This window comes from Vombatus ursinus, unplaced genomic scaffold (assembly GCF_900497805.2).
Source record: "Vombatus ursinus unplaced genomic scaffold, bare-nosed wombat genome assembly UNPS02014822.1, whole genome shotgun sequence".
NCBI lineage: Eukaryota > Metazoa > Chordata > Mammalia > Diprotodontia > Vombatidae > Vombatus > Vombatus ursinus.
The window spans coordinates 1566316-1580676 of record NW_020954600.1 but is presented as its reverse complement, the minus strand read 5'-3'; the positions used below and the strand labels follow the sequence as shown (position 1 = coordinate 1580676).

Genomic DNA, 14361 nt, shown 5'->3' with positions numbered 1-14361 from the left:
GGTGAGCTCACTAAGTCATTTGACAGTGGGCAGGGCTGAGGTTCCAGGGAAGGAGCATAGAGAGGCATCAGTCACCTGAATGGTGATAGATGGGCAGTGACCAGAGCCAAATGACTTGGGCACTCAAAGTGTTGGGGTTAAATGTCAGGTGAGGGACTGTGCTATGCTATCTCAGAATGGCCTGCCAGGATGAACCCAAGGGAGACATTTTGGGAAGGGCATGAGGACCAGACCATGTGGACCCGAAGCAATATAAAAGCACAAATAAAGAAAGAACAGAAGGGTAGCCATCATTTTAATGACATTGATCTTTGGTGTTTCCCTTGTTAGCAGTCAGACTATTCCCCTCTCCTCCCACCAAAATGTCTCTATGATGAGTTACAAACAGAAAGGAAATCACATTTCTTTATACTAAAAACAAAATCATCAGAGCCTTGATTTCTCCACTAGAAACTACGTGTACAGTTCAAGATTTCACATGCAACACCTGACATGACAGACTGATACCTCACCCTCTGACCCAGAGCTGCACCCCTTGCCCAGCCCTGAGCCAGGCAGATGCCCAGGGTCGTAATACTGACACATGAAGCCACTGCTCCAGTGGGTACTGGGGAAGGATCTTGGTGAACCAACCCAGAGGTAGGCTGTCCTGCGACCCACCCTCCTTGTCCCAAGCTCCCTGAATGAGCTCCTGCCCACTAATCTGTATCACTTCCCTTTCCCTGGGGGAAAAAAATCCTCAGTAAGCAAGTGAACTGACCCCACCACCAAATAGCTGTCCCCCCACCAGCTGAGTTATTCCCAGAGCTCAGCCTAGATACCCTGGTTTGAAGCCCTTTCTGGATCTGAAGAGGCCCAGAGATGGGAGAGAACTTTGAGGGGGCTAGGATTCTCCTCCTTTCCAGCGGGTTAAAGTCCCAGCAGCCCTGCCCTGGGAACACAGTTGTCCTCACTTCAGGCTTTCCCCAGAGTTGGAAGACAATTTGTCCTCATGGCCTTTAGGCCTCTTCCCATCCCTTGCCCCATGAGAGGAGAGGACTCGTGGTGAGAGAAGCCCTATACCATCTTCCCAGAGGCCCACTCTGCCCATTTTGGGCCTTGGTGCACAGAGGGTAGTACCGACTGACTACCAAACAGGGGGGTGGGATGGTCATGAAGCTCTGGTGTGTCCGTGTGTCCCTGGACTCTGGAAGGTTAACGTGGGGAATGTGGCCCCAGCTTCCCCTCTCATCCCTCTCTTGTATCCCATCGGATCCCCCCTTTGCGGCCAGCAGCTTCTCCATGTGCACAGTTTCTAGTCAGCTATGAGGTCAGGTCTCTGCCCAGCAGTATGAGGGGTGGCACCCACAGGCACAGCTGTTTCTACCTATCCCTCGGCTCTCCACTAGGGCACCCGGTGCTGTCAGAAAGATGGTGGTTGTTGGTTAGATCACTGTATGAGATTGGTCCCACAGTGCCTGGGGAGGCTGGCCTGGCAGTGCCTGTCCGGTGGCCTCGCTCCGCCACTGGCTCTAGCTCTGAGCGGCTGTGGCCCTGAGGCTCAGGGGCCAGCCCTCGGGAGGTAGAGGGCTGGGGAGCCCCACTGTCTGTTGGCCCTGGCTCTGTGCCCGTTTGGGAGCTTCTGTGGATCCGGTGGCTGACGATGATATTGTTGCCAAAGCCGCCCATGGAGGCCATGGTAGTGCTCTGCTCCCGCTGCACCACCGCCGTCATCCCACCCTCGGCCATCAGTCTCTGGATCCTGGTGAGCGCGTCTTCCCCTCCTGGCCCATACTCTGGACCCTCACCTGAAAGGCACAAAGGAGCAGAGGGGGTGAATTAGGAAAGATGGGACAACTGATGCCTGGGAACCTGGAGGCTCCACACTTGGCTGCCTTGGGGGGAACGGGGGAGGGGGTAACGGTGTAAATCTGCACTTGAGGAGAAGGTCCGGGATCCTACAACAGAAGGGACCAAGAGTGACATCCCTAGCATTCATCAGTTCTCAAGGAGATGAGAGAAACTTTACAGAGCATCATTTTACAAATGAGGAAACTGAGGCTTAGCCAGAGGAAGTGACTCCCAGCCTATGGCTCTTTCCACTACTACACACAGCTGCCCTTCTCGTCCACTTGACTCCATGTTGAGGGCATGGGGTTTCCCTTTAGATAATCTCATAGTGTGGCCAGCACACCCTCTTTCAACATCTGGGATGGAGGAACTCATGAGCACTGCCCGACACGCCCCCCCCAAACCACCGGGGAGTCAGAGATCAAACTGTAATGCTTTCATTTTACAAATGAGAAAAGTCACCTGCCCAAGCAACGAGGAAGCAGAGCCACACTCTGAGCCTAGGGCCTCTGGCTTAAGTCCAGGGCTTCTGCCCCGAGATCTCGCTCCCTCTTCCAAAGACATTAAGAGCCAGGAGAGCACGTTCTGGGTTAACTTGGTACCAGGCCCTGTACTGAGTGCCGCCATTCCCTGCAGGAACTCATTCATTTTGTCAAGCCAGGAATTCTCAGTGCGCTTCTCTTCCCTTAACAGGTGTTGGGGACATTCCTGGGGACATCCTGGCTCATTACTCACAGTGAGTTCAGTCCCCACCCATCCCAGACCAGAGGTTCTGGCTTCATGGCCCTCATCCCATGCAGGCTGAGGCCGGGCGATGGGGCCGGAAGCTCTTCAGAACCAGTTTCTCTTGGGCTTTTGCCTTTTGCTCTTCCCTGGAAGGTCTAATGCAGAAGAAGCCAACTCCTTCCCTCCATGGCCTTGGCACTAGCACCAACACTGCGGTGAACCTCCTCTTGCTCAGCAGGTAGGAGGAGCACATGGGGTCCACAGCAGAGGAGGGGGCAGTCCAACCCTAAGGGGCCCCAGGCCGACGTCTCCGCCTTTGCTTCCCTCTCCCTTTCACTGCTGGGGGGACTGGGCTGAGGTTTTTGGCAACTTTAAAAGCCAGGCTCCTGGGCTGCCTCAGCTGGGCTGGCTGGACTCAAAAGGATTTGTTTTCTCCAGCTGTTCCCTGACCTGCTTTGATTTATTTTTTGTTGACAGCTACTTTTTCTTATGAGGCCTCCCTCTGTCCCTCACTGTCCCAGTCCCTTCTCTGTTTGCCTTGTTAAGAGTCAAGTTTCCAGGGCAGTTTGACACCAGTCATTTCAGAGGCCCCACTAAATTCTTTCCTCACTAACGCAGTGCCTCCTGCTTCCCCTGGGCCCCTCAGGCAGCAGGAGCAAGCAGCTGCATTCTGCTGCCTTCAGCTTTTCTCCAGACCCACTAGTGAACTCCCCTCACTGGCCCTTTTCCACTGAGCTGTAATCAAGAGGCCTCCACAAGACCCCTTAGCAAGGAGAATGCACAGTGAGGATGCTTCGCTTAAAGCATCTGCCTTCCTGGGAGCGAGTCTCCAGCAAGAACGGGTACCCTGAGACCCCCAGCAAAGGGGTGCTGACTGCGGATGTCCCTCGGCTAGATATATGCACTGCCAACTCTGACCGTTCCCTGAATGGAAGAGAGGATTACCGCTTTCCAAGAACTTTGTCTGCAGTGAAACTATCGCCAACACTGTCCCAGGGCATGTGCTGGGCTGGCAGGAGTCCCACTGGCATTAGGGCTTAAGATGCTGGGCTCTGTGCCTAGTGAGTTATCAACTTTTGCAGTGGCCTGTTTCCAGGGGCAGGATGGTGCCACCAGGGCTGATGCTGGGGCCCACAGGGCCATGCTTGCTTTGGGCAGCTTTCAGCTAAGGCCCTCAAGTTGGGGCCATCATTTCAGGAAGACCATGGGCCAGGCTGAAGGGGGCATGTGACAAACTCTGGCCATCCTCGGTCTCCATCTTCTCATCCAGCATGAGCCAGGAAGAGGGTCTGCACGGCTTCATGTTAGGTGGGCAGAGAGCTGTGCTCTTGGCTTAGTCTCTCCCAGGGCTGCTTGGAGCAAACACTAGCAACTGCTTTCCTCACAAAGGGGAAGAGAACCCTAGGGGCTCTCTGGGAAATGGCAATGGAGCCAGGGTTCTGGAGACAACGGGACTCCACTCTGTGCTTGTCCTCTGGGAGCAAAGAGAACCCTTTGAGTATGCACTGACTCAGTGTTGACGCCAGATCTTCTCAGCAAGTTCTAGGCCACATTCTGTTTTCAGAGGCAGCTGGATCAGCTCTTTGCTACAATGCCCTAGAAGGGAGACTGGCTGGGAGTAGAGGCTTCACAGCTCAAAGGAGAAAATGGAGACTTCAACCAGCCCTTGAGTCCCCTCTCCAGCAAACCCAGGCAGGCCCTATAGGGAAGGAGCTGACGCACAGGATACAGGAGCAGAGGAGCACAGGAGCACCAGCCCTCTCACAGCCTGGCCTTCCCAACAGGTCAGGGCCAGGGCACAGGAACGCTGGACAGCAGCAGAGGGCAGGGTGCCAACCCTGAGCATCTCCTCAGCCTAAGCTCTCCACCCCTTATCTGCACCCTGCCCAACCCCGTTGTTAGCCAGAGTGGGTGGGGCCCTGGAGGCAGCTGAGAAGCCCCCTGCAAACTTCCTCTGCACAGCACTTGCTCTGGTAAGAACTCAAAAGACTGCAATCACATTGTTACAGAACTAGAAAATGAGAAGTGGTCTCATAACCCTCGTGCACTGGCTGACGGGAAAGAGCTGGGGGAGGACAGGCAATTAGCAAAAGTACAGCTCTTTTCCCATTAATTATGAGCTACCTCCCTTCCCCCACCAGGAGGCAGGGGAACCCCTTTAACAGCTGAGAGAATGACCACGTACAGCTCTGGAGAGCCAGAGATCCAGAGGTGGGTCCACCCCAGATGTTTTGCCAACCAGTTTTTGGCTGATTGTTTTGTAGGCTGGGGGATGGGGTGAAGAGATCATCTCTCTGCTGCGCGGATAGGAAAAGTCAGGGCCACAGAGGGGCCTCGGCAAGTCACGACCTTGGTTCGTGGCCACTGCTTCCTTCTGGCTCTACTCTTGACTCAGTGGGTCACAAAAAGCATTTGAAAAGCAGGGAATCCATGAGGAGATCAAGGTAGCTGCCACCAGACCCAATCCATCCCTCTGCTGCCAGGAGGTCTTGCTCTACTCATCTTCCTGGGCAGATCCTTCTACAGTCACTGACTAATGTTGGCCAGAGCAGCAAGGCCAGCAGCAGACCCCAGCAAGGGCGGTCCTGTCTTGTCCCTGCCAGGGTGATCCTGCAGGGGTACTCGGTGTCACTGGTGTCCAGAACGTCTCTACTGTTGTTTAACTGGAAAAGAGGTGGCAGGGTTTCCTCTAAGAGCCAGGATGCCTGCAGACCCCACACGTCTCAGGCCAGCAGACTCCAGACTCCAGATGCGCTGGGCTCCTGGTTGGCTCAGCCCATGCAGGGTCTGGCAGGAGCGGCTACAGGGCCTGTGTGGTCTGGTTCTGTGCTGGCAAAGAGGTTCACTGTGGCACATGCTGACCCCATCCCTTGGGTCTGCTCCGCACCTTCGGAGCCTAGAGTCACGGCTTTGGCTGAACAGAAGTCCTGTGGCCATCTGATGCTCTGTCCTTGACACGGCTCAATGTCCAATCTGGATCCTGGGCCGGCTGCTTGGGTGCCCTCCCCGACAGAGTTCCAAACAACGAGGAAACAGTCTGTGAGCAGCGCGGAGCAGGATGGGCCCCATCAGAGATGGAGGTTGAAAACGCTACATCCTTCACTCATGCTAGGTCGATGGATGCTTCCCTGTAGGGAGCCAGACTACAGTAAACCAGTGTTCTCTTTGCTTGGTCCCCACCAGGTTCCCTCCTCCGGTGGTCTCTCTCGGCCACAAACGTGTCTGCTTGTCAGCTGCCTTGTTTGAAGTCTGGGCTGGCTCAGGGCGGTAAGAAAGCTTAGGCGTGAGAACAGGCTGTTTAACACTGGCGATGACAGACTCCAAAGAGGTTCAGCTCTGCTGTTTCAAAGTGCTAATTGGTTCTTACAAGTTTGAGGCCAGTACCCAGCATGGGGGCGATGGCTGACTGTGCCCCCCAACCTGAGGGGCTGGCCAGCAGGGCGGTGCCCTCCACTGACTGTAGGGGAGAATTATTCTCTGAAGGACGGACACTGTCCATTGGAATTGTTCAATGTGGCCCCAGAGGCCTGAAGCAGGAGCTCTGACAGGAAGGTGGCGAGGACCAAAGGAGCTGCTCCCCGGCAGGGAGAGACATTCCAAAGGAGAAGAGGCTGCCGGGAAGAGCAGGGAAGGCTGAAGGGCAGAGTGTTGGCAGCGGGCGGGGGTCTCATATATGACGGCCTCTGAACTCCCTTCCTTCCCATCTGGAGAGTGTGAAGCCATAGGCTCCATCTACATCCATCCTGGAGCCGTGCCCACCTCTTACTGTTTTGGGCAGTCTCTTTCCCAGGATCTTGAGGGTGCACAGGTCTGCCCAGCCAATGCTATGTGACACAACAAATCAGAGGGGAGGGAACAGGGGAGTATGTCCTCAGAACCTGTTCTGAACTGGAAGCCAGGAGCAGAGCCCTCAGGGGCGATCAGTAAACATGAAATCCCAGCATCCTCCTGACTTCCCTACATGGACAGTGAAACACAGAGGGTTCCCAGGAACTGGGGGTGTGGAAGGGGTCTGTGTGGGAGAGATTTCATAGCCCTTTGTCTGGTTTCTGGCTCCCAGGAAATACTGGCCCTACCTGGGATAGATGGAATCCCTGAGGGAGCTGTGAAAGTCACCCTGGGATCACCCTCTTCAGCTAGGTTGGGGAGAGACCCAATACACGGAGAAGCTTGGTCCAAGGAGAAGGCACTTGGATTAATTACATACTGGGGATTCACTATGAAAATCTCAATTCAGGGAAAGCTCAACTATCCACTGGACTGCTGGACCCCATTGATGGCCATTCCCTTCCCCACCTCATCCCCATCCCCGCCGGTCAGCTCCTACCTTCGCCAGACCCTGAGGATGCTGCCCCCAGCTCTTGTACCTCCCTTTCCGTCTGGGTTTCGGCATTTTGTAGCTGAGGTGCCAAAGTTTGGGTGCCCTGAGATGTCACTGAAGTGGTCGGGTGCCGGGGTTGGAGGCCGATGGCATTCATTAAGCCCATGTCCCTGTCTGTCCTCCATGTGGCTCTGCTGCTTCTAGACGGAGATAGAAAAACTGAAGTCAGGCCAGACTTTTCCCTGAGCCTCAGCATCCCAATTCTCAGAGACACAGACTTTCCAGACAGTGACCAGGCACAATTTTGAAAGAAGAGGGTTTCTGTTCCAGGTCTCTCAGTCTGGCGGACAGTTCTGCCTTTACCTATATTCTGTCCCAGATTGACCCGGGCCTGATTCTCCCACTGGGCTAGGGATGAGCCTTCTGAACCTGGTGAGGCTGCTCCTCACTGATAGACACCCAGTCTACCATGGGGCCTGTCCTCAAAGCCTTTCCAGCTTGGTAGAAACCTGTAAGAACTTGGGTTCTGCCGGCACAGGCTTGGAGGGCCCAGGGTCAGCTCCCAGCCATGAGAAGGCATCAGAGAAGGACATCAGTAGAGAAGCTACGCAATTCAATAATGAAAATGAACAGCACCAGCTTGGTGCCCTCCAATTAGATTCAAGTAACTCCGGGGAATTGAGGCCCCAAGTCTTTCTCACCGTCCTGGGGAATGAAGAGTAGACTACACCTGGGTTATACGGTGCTCCCTCTCAAGTTCAGCCCCTTTTCTCCAATTGTCCTGTGTCTCTGCTGCAAGAACCCCACTTTGTTCCCCAAGACCTTGGCCTTTCAGAGGCAGGAAAGAAAAGCCACATTCCAACTTTCTAGGCCAACAGGCTTCTAGTGGTCATCTAGCTTGGGATGTGACCTCCATGCTCTACTGAGCAGGGACTCAGGTGCAGTGAGGGGACAGAACAACTATAAAGAATGTTAGGAGAGAAGGAGGGAGAGAGAGACAGAGAAAGACAGAGAGATGGGGGGGAGAGAAAGACAGAGGGAGAAAGAGAGACGGGGGGAGGGAGAGAGAGAGAGAGAGAGAGAGAAAGAGGGAGAAAGAGAGACGGAGAAAGAGGAAGACAGAGGGAGGGAGGGAGAGAGAAAGAGAGAAAGACAGAGAGAAAGAGAGAAAGACAGAGAGAGAGATACACACACACCATTCCCATTCTAGCTGGCTGCTCTTCCCCTCCTCTCCAAACACTTACCCAGGCCTCTCACTGCTCCTGCTGTTGGAATGGACGGTGAAGACTGTCTCATTCAACTGGTCCCAGTAGTACTCAACACCAGAGTTTAAGGCCCTAAAAGGCAGAGGTGGCGAAGGAGAGGGTGTTGAAGGCATCAGAGAGGGGACCATGAGACCTTTGGCTCCCCAACCCAAGCCCCATGAATTTGTGGGCTTGGGCCTGGAAGCACTCATCTCTTTCCTAGGGATGGAGAGAGAAAACAGAGGAGGAAGACTACACAGTCTTGGGTTTCCTCCTTCACTAAGATGCTCTTCCAATGGGGAAGGACAGGCACCTTGCCAGAAGACGGAATTCCTGTTGCTCTAGTTCTAGCCTGCTTCTTCTTCCCCTGGCAGATGCCAACTAGAAGGGCAAAACGGGTCAGTGGATGAGTGAGGGACATAAGTCCAAGTCCCAAAGTTGATACTCATCATCCACGGCTGCCCATGGCAGTCACTTAAACCACTCTGAGACGGAGTCTCCTCATTTGTAAAATGGGAATAATACTAAAGCTCATGGGCTCATGGGTTTAGAGGTGAAAGGAACCTTAGTTAATCATTTCATCTCATCCCTCTCCTTCTGTAGGCATGTGCTCCCCTTACCTGCATCCTCCACCTTTAGGAAGGTGAGCTCATTATTGAGGCAGTGTGAAGTGTTGGAATGAGCGTGGGATCTCACTCCTGGCTCTGCTGTCCATGAACTACCCAACGGGGCAGTCATTCAATGAGGCCCATTTGTAAAATGAGGGAGAAAGATGAGGTGATTTCCCCCTAAGTCCCTCCCAATTTCTCTGAAATTGAGGCCCAGAGAAGTGAGTCATTTGCCTAAGAACATGTGGAGTAAGAAATGGAGCCAGGATCTGAACACCGGTCCTCTTCTCTTCAAAAGTCCAGGCCTCTTCCCACTGTACCCTGCTGCCTCCTAGAGTGGCTTGGAGGAAATAAATAAATCAACAAGCCTTTGTTAAGCACCTAACTACATGCCAGATGCTGTGGGAGGTGCTGGGGATACAAAGACAAAGATGAAACCGTCCCTGTCCTCGAGGAGCTTACGTTCCAGGGAAGGAGATCACAGGTTGACACAGATGGGAAATAAATGTGTATGAAACATATACATCAATAACAAAGTGATTTTGGCAGGGAGGGACTAGAACAGCTGAAGGAGGATCAAGAAAAGCTTCCTGTAGGAAGCGGCATTTGAACTGAGCCATGAGGAAGAGTCAAGGGGGGAGTGCACTGCAAGCATGGTGGAAAGCCTGTCCCCAGAGATGGGAGATGGTCCTGAGTATGGAACAGAAAGGCCAATGTGGCTGCCCAGTAAGTACCTGAAGGGGAGTGACAGATGATAAGCCTAGAAAGGCAAGCTGGTCATTTTTCACTCTTTTTATCTGCCTTTGTTATGTATTCAGTTCCACTTGACTCTCTCAACAAGTAGGTACACAATGTTTTCCTCATGTCCTAGGGTATGGGAGATATATACCCTGTGTGTGCCTGGGGAACTACAGGGCAGGTCACTGGTCACCAAATCTACTCTTTACTACAGTAAGACTTGCCCCACTCTGGAATAAAGTGGTTTCCCAGGGGAAAAAAGTCCCACTTTCTACAGATGCTTGAACTGTACAAAGCACTTTCCTCAAAATGACTTTGTGAGGCAGGTGATGCAGGTATTAGAATTCCCATTCTTAAGATGTGGAAACTGAGGCTCAATGACAAAGTGATTTGCTCAGTGTTGCAAATGATTTAGTAAGTGCTGAAGATGGGATTCAAAGCCAGGTTTCCTGATTTCAAGTCCAAGCCCACAGCACTGGCAAGGCTAGTTAGGGGGGTCAAGTGAGGTTGGAAAGAAGGTCTGGAGCCATCCCAATGCTAAGCATTAGCCTGGAAAGATGGCTGATAAGGTTATGGCATGCCTTGGCAAGCTGGCAGAACAAGAGGAAAGCTGAGAGCAGAGAGAACTGGGGCCTGGAGATGATGGTGGGCTCCCCTAGTGTCCAGTCTGTCTTTATACGGTTATGCATACATCAAGATATAGGTCTGGCTTGAGCATGAGCCACCTTCTTCCTGAGGGAAAGAGTCAAAGCCAACAGACCCAATGGATTTGGAGCCAGTGGTCCTTTCTACTGTTTTTGGATGGTTCTTTGATCCCAATGATGAGGCCAAGCTCAAGAGCTGAGATCAGCATAATCCTTTCATCAGATCCTTTCTTTCAAGGAAGCACTATCTCTCACCTCCTCCTAGCACTAATGGCTATACTAGGGTATGGGCCAGGAAAAGCAAGAAAAATAGAGTGCGAGGATGAAGGGGAAGGACTTTAAAAAAACAAAAAGGGAAAGGGGTATGACAACCATGAACTGGATACACTTTAAGCACAGAGATGCCCCCCAACCTCAAATCAAGCTGTAACCACATTTTTCCCATGAGCTAATCCAGGTTACATTAAGCCCCCTATGAGACCAGCTGCCTGGGAGCCACTGATTTACAAACTTGTCAGAATTTATTGACAGATGGCAACACTGTGTGGGGTGCCTGCCAGAAACACGCCTCTGTACTTCTCGACAGCCAAGGATGTAGTGGCAGAAAACCGTTCACACCAAACCTACAATGCAACCGTGTTCCCCCTGACAAGGAACCTTCCAAATCTTGCAAAAGATGTCACCAGAAGGCCTGCTCCCCAAGTGGTTACTGAGTGACGCTGGCTGCCAGAGGGTCCCCCCTTCACGCAAAGGCTGCTTCCAATCTGGGCTGTATGCGTCACTGTGCCTGCCAGCTATAATCAGAAGGGTCAGCCTCTGGGCAGGAAAGGAGGGCTCAAGAGCTGCTGATTAGAAGCAAAACCAAGCTGCAGACTCCTCCTCTCACTGACAAGCCCATCTCTGCTCCTCCTGCTACAAAAACCGCAGCCTTAATTCCATGTGTCAATACTCTCGTCCTTATGTGGCCAGGCCAACACAGGGACAAAGCTTGTGGCCCTGACTCAAACTCCAATGGCTGCTGTCATGAGGATGGGGATGAAGATGCCCTTTTGGGCTAGACCTAAACCTCTTGGTACTTTGGGAATTCAGGCTTCAAATTCCTGGTTTTTAGGCTAAAGAACGACCACTATCACCTTATTCCCCCCCCTTCTGGGTCCCGATGGAGAAGAATGAGTCAATGTTTGCAAAATGTCTTCCGCTCCTCTTGAAAGACTGATTGACAAGAGAATGAAGAGGGGCAGAAAATTCATCCCAACTCAGGCTCTCCTGAAGTCCTTTGATTCAATACCTGGTTGTTCACAGACATAGACAGCATCACCTTTAAGATGTGTTCAGACTGCCAGACTCCTACTAATGACCCTGCCTGCTGGGGTACCTGAATACACCAGGGAGACCTCCTCATGCAGCTGACGGCTCTTTGCCATCTCCACTGACCATGGAATATTCTTAGATGGCCACAGGGCCAAGGAAACAAGCATCACTCTTGTTCCTCTCACTGTAGGGAAGGCCCTTGCTCTTCTTAGTTTTCTGTACTTTCATCCTGCCATGGTCGTATGGTTATTTATGAGGTGGTGGTATTGCTGAATGAGGTCCTATCCTAGAATGTGCATGTATTGGACTGAAACCTGAGGGCTGCTCAAGATTGATCAAGGTAGAATAGTTTGAATGGTTTGGAACAAACTTGGGGCTCATCTCCAAGCCCCAACTGCTAATTGCTTGGGGTTTAAAGGAAAGATATGAGATGAGGCCAAGCTCAAGAGCTGAGATCAGCATAATCCTTTCATCAGATCCTTTCTTTCAAGGAAGCACTATCTCTCACCTCCTCCTAGCACTAATGGCTATACTAGGGTATGGGCCAGGAAAAGCAAGAAAAATAGAGTGCGAGGATGAAGGGGAAGGACAGCTTGAAGGAGGTTAATTTCATTTAATATTCTTTCAGATTTAGCAAACAGAGTAGGATAGTTGGAAGAGAGCTTCATGAAGTGTCTCAGGACCCAAGTTTGATCCCAACCACTCCTCTGGGGACCATTTCCTGCTCTAGGCCTGAGGTGGGGGGCCAGGTGCTTTCAATTCCTTTGCTCTCTCAGCTATAGGACATTTGGGGGCAGGCATTCAATATGGCTGGTGTCTGGAGAAGTAGAATAAGGCTTGGAGTTCTCTTGAGGAACAGAGGTGGGACTCTGACAAGCCTCTCTTGGGCACCCGTCACACTGCAACACCTCATTTAGCATGTGGTCCCAGGCTGAACTGCCCCATACATCCAGACCAACAGGCCATTTCCTGGAGGCCAGCAAAAAGTGTCACATCTCTCAGTCTGGGTCTTCACACTCAAAATGGCTATCAGTCAGGGGGTGTTGGCAGGGCTGGCAATGATCCAAATCAGGGGGAGTGGGGGTAATGAGAAAGAGGGGGAGGGAGCACCTCACTGCTTGGAGGGATAGGGGAATAGGAGGGACTGGGCTGCCAGCCACCCTACCAGCTCCATGTGGTGGCTTGATTGTGAGTAGCTATTCTGGTCCTGGGTGTCACACGATTTGTGTGGCTGTGCTGGAGCTGAAAACCAACGGCTTGTCCACAGCAGCTGGGGGCTACCTGACAACATGATCTCCTGAAACGTCTCCCTCAAGGATTCCTTCTCCTGGGGGGCCTGGGACTCGCTACAGTCCAGCAGAGCATGTCGGACCATGCTCCCTCTGGAGAAACCTTCACTGCTGTCAAACGGGCTCTCTGGTGTTCCCAGAGAACCGCCATTCAATCCAATGGGCCAGGGCCAAGCAGACGTGCACCATCCTAAGTAAGCAGAGACTTAAGTTTGGGATGATGGAGGAGACTCACGACCGGAGTTTGTAGCCATGAGTTAGGCCCACCATGTGGACTGAGAAAAGGCCAAAGGATGGTCTCCTAATCTGAGGAGATATGCCCTGGGGAACGGGGGGGCCAGAGGGCATCATGACCGACAGGGTTAGGGTTCTGAACCTCAGGCAGCTGCCTAATAAAGAGGCAACAGACTGAGCACCAAGTTTCACATTTATTTACTCTCCTCAATCTGAGACAGAGACGAAAAATGGGCAGCTCAACATATGTGAAATTTGCCCTTTATCGCTTCTCCCATTTTCCACTGCGTGCCCAGGTGGTCCATTACATACCTGACAGGCATATTGGTTAAGTGGCAGGGGTTCTAATCTGGGATCTCTGAACTTCTGTCAATATGAGTTGCCTCCTTTGTGGCCTTACTATTTTATTCTATGCATTTACACACACTTTTCTGAGAAGGAGTCTGGGGCACAGAAAAGGTCAGAAACTCCTGGTCTAGGGACAAAAGTCATATCCTGGGAAATCTGGAAGCCTAGCTTATCCCAGCAGGAGGCTGTGTGACCTTAGGAGATTCACAACTGTTCTGGGCTTCAGCCTTCTCACGCAGAAAATGGATACACTTGTTCCTCCTAAAGATGGACAAATGTGTGGACGGATATTTGAGGGGCTCTGACTTCCTGTCTTGAGATACCTGCCAACCCAGCTCACAGGACAGGAGTCTCAGTCATCCCAGGGAGGAAGGCCATGTTGCTGTGCCGCGTCCAGGCCGAGGGAGTCTTCCCTAGAGGGGAGCCAATGGCGGAGTCAAGCCTTTGGGTGGGCAAGATATCATCATCCAAGGGACTCTGAGGAGGGATGTGGATGTGGATGAGGAGCGGAGAGCGGGCTCCAGAAACAGACACTAGGGGCCAAAGGAACTCACTCTGAATTTAACTGAATTGTCTGTGACTCACCCAAAACGCGTAGGGTTAGGGTTTTTGATAGAAAAGCCTTGGTACAGCAGTGACAATACGAGGCTGTAAGAGAGTGGGGGCTGTATGCTGGGGGGGCCCCGAGGCCCTACGGGGGTGGCAGGGGAGGAGAGACCCCAGGATCCAGCTGTGGCCAAGTGTGCCAAATCCAAGTCAGCAGAGCCCAGGAGTTTGAAGAAAGATCCTCAACAGCCCCAAACTAGCATGACCAGACAGCTTCCCATTTTCCCAAACAAGTCTTCCAGCACTGAGCAACAAGCGCTCTGAAAGCCTGCGTCTTGGGGGAGTAACGGGAGGAGGCAGACATGGTCACATGCCTTGAAGCAAGATGTGTTTCAGGGAAGCCTGATCTCGGCTGACAGAGATTAGGGGGAGGGGGTAGACAGGGAGGACAGAAATGCGAGAGGTCTGGAGCCAGGGATGGATGGATGGATGGATGGACGGATGGAGGGATGGAGGGATGGA

The 14361-nt window shown here is 52.4% G+C and overlaps 1 protein-coding gene across 7 annotated transcripts in view; it reads right to left on the bottom strand.

The window, feature by feature from the left end:
• Nucleotides 1-278: 278 nt before the first annotated feature.
• AMBRA1 (autophagy and beclin 1 regulator 1) overlaps nt 279-14361 on the bottom strand; it is a 189589-nt gene continuing 175506 nt past the window's right edge. For all 7 annotated transcript variants that reach the window (XM_027837760.1, XM_027837762.1, XM_027837761.1 and 4 more), the window contains 3 exons: nt 8122-8214; nt 6884-7077; nt 279-1787 (listed from right to left, as the gene is read on the bottom strand). In XM_027837760.1, the coding sequence (XP_027693561.1) occupies nt 1363-1787; nt 6884-7077; nt 8122-8214 (712 nt within the window). In that variant the 3' untranslated portion in view covers nt 279-1362. The remainder of the gene's footprint in view (nt 1788-6883; nt 7078-8121; nt 8215-14361) is intronic.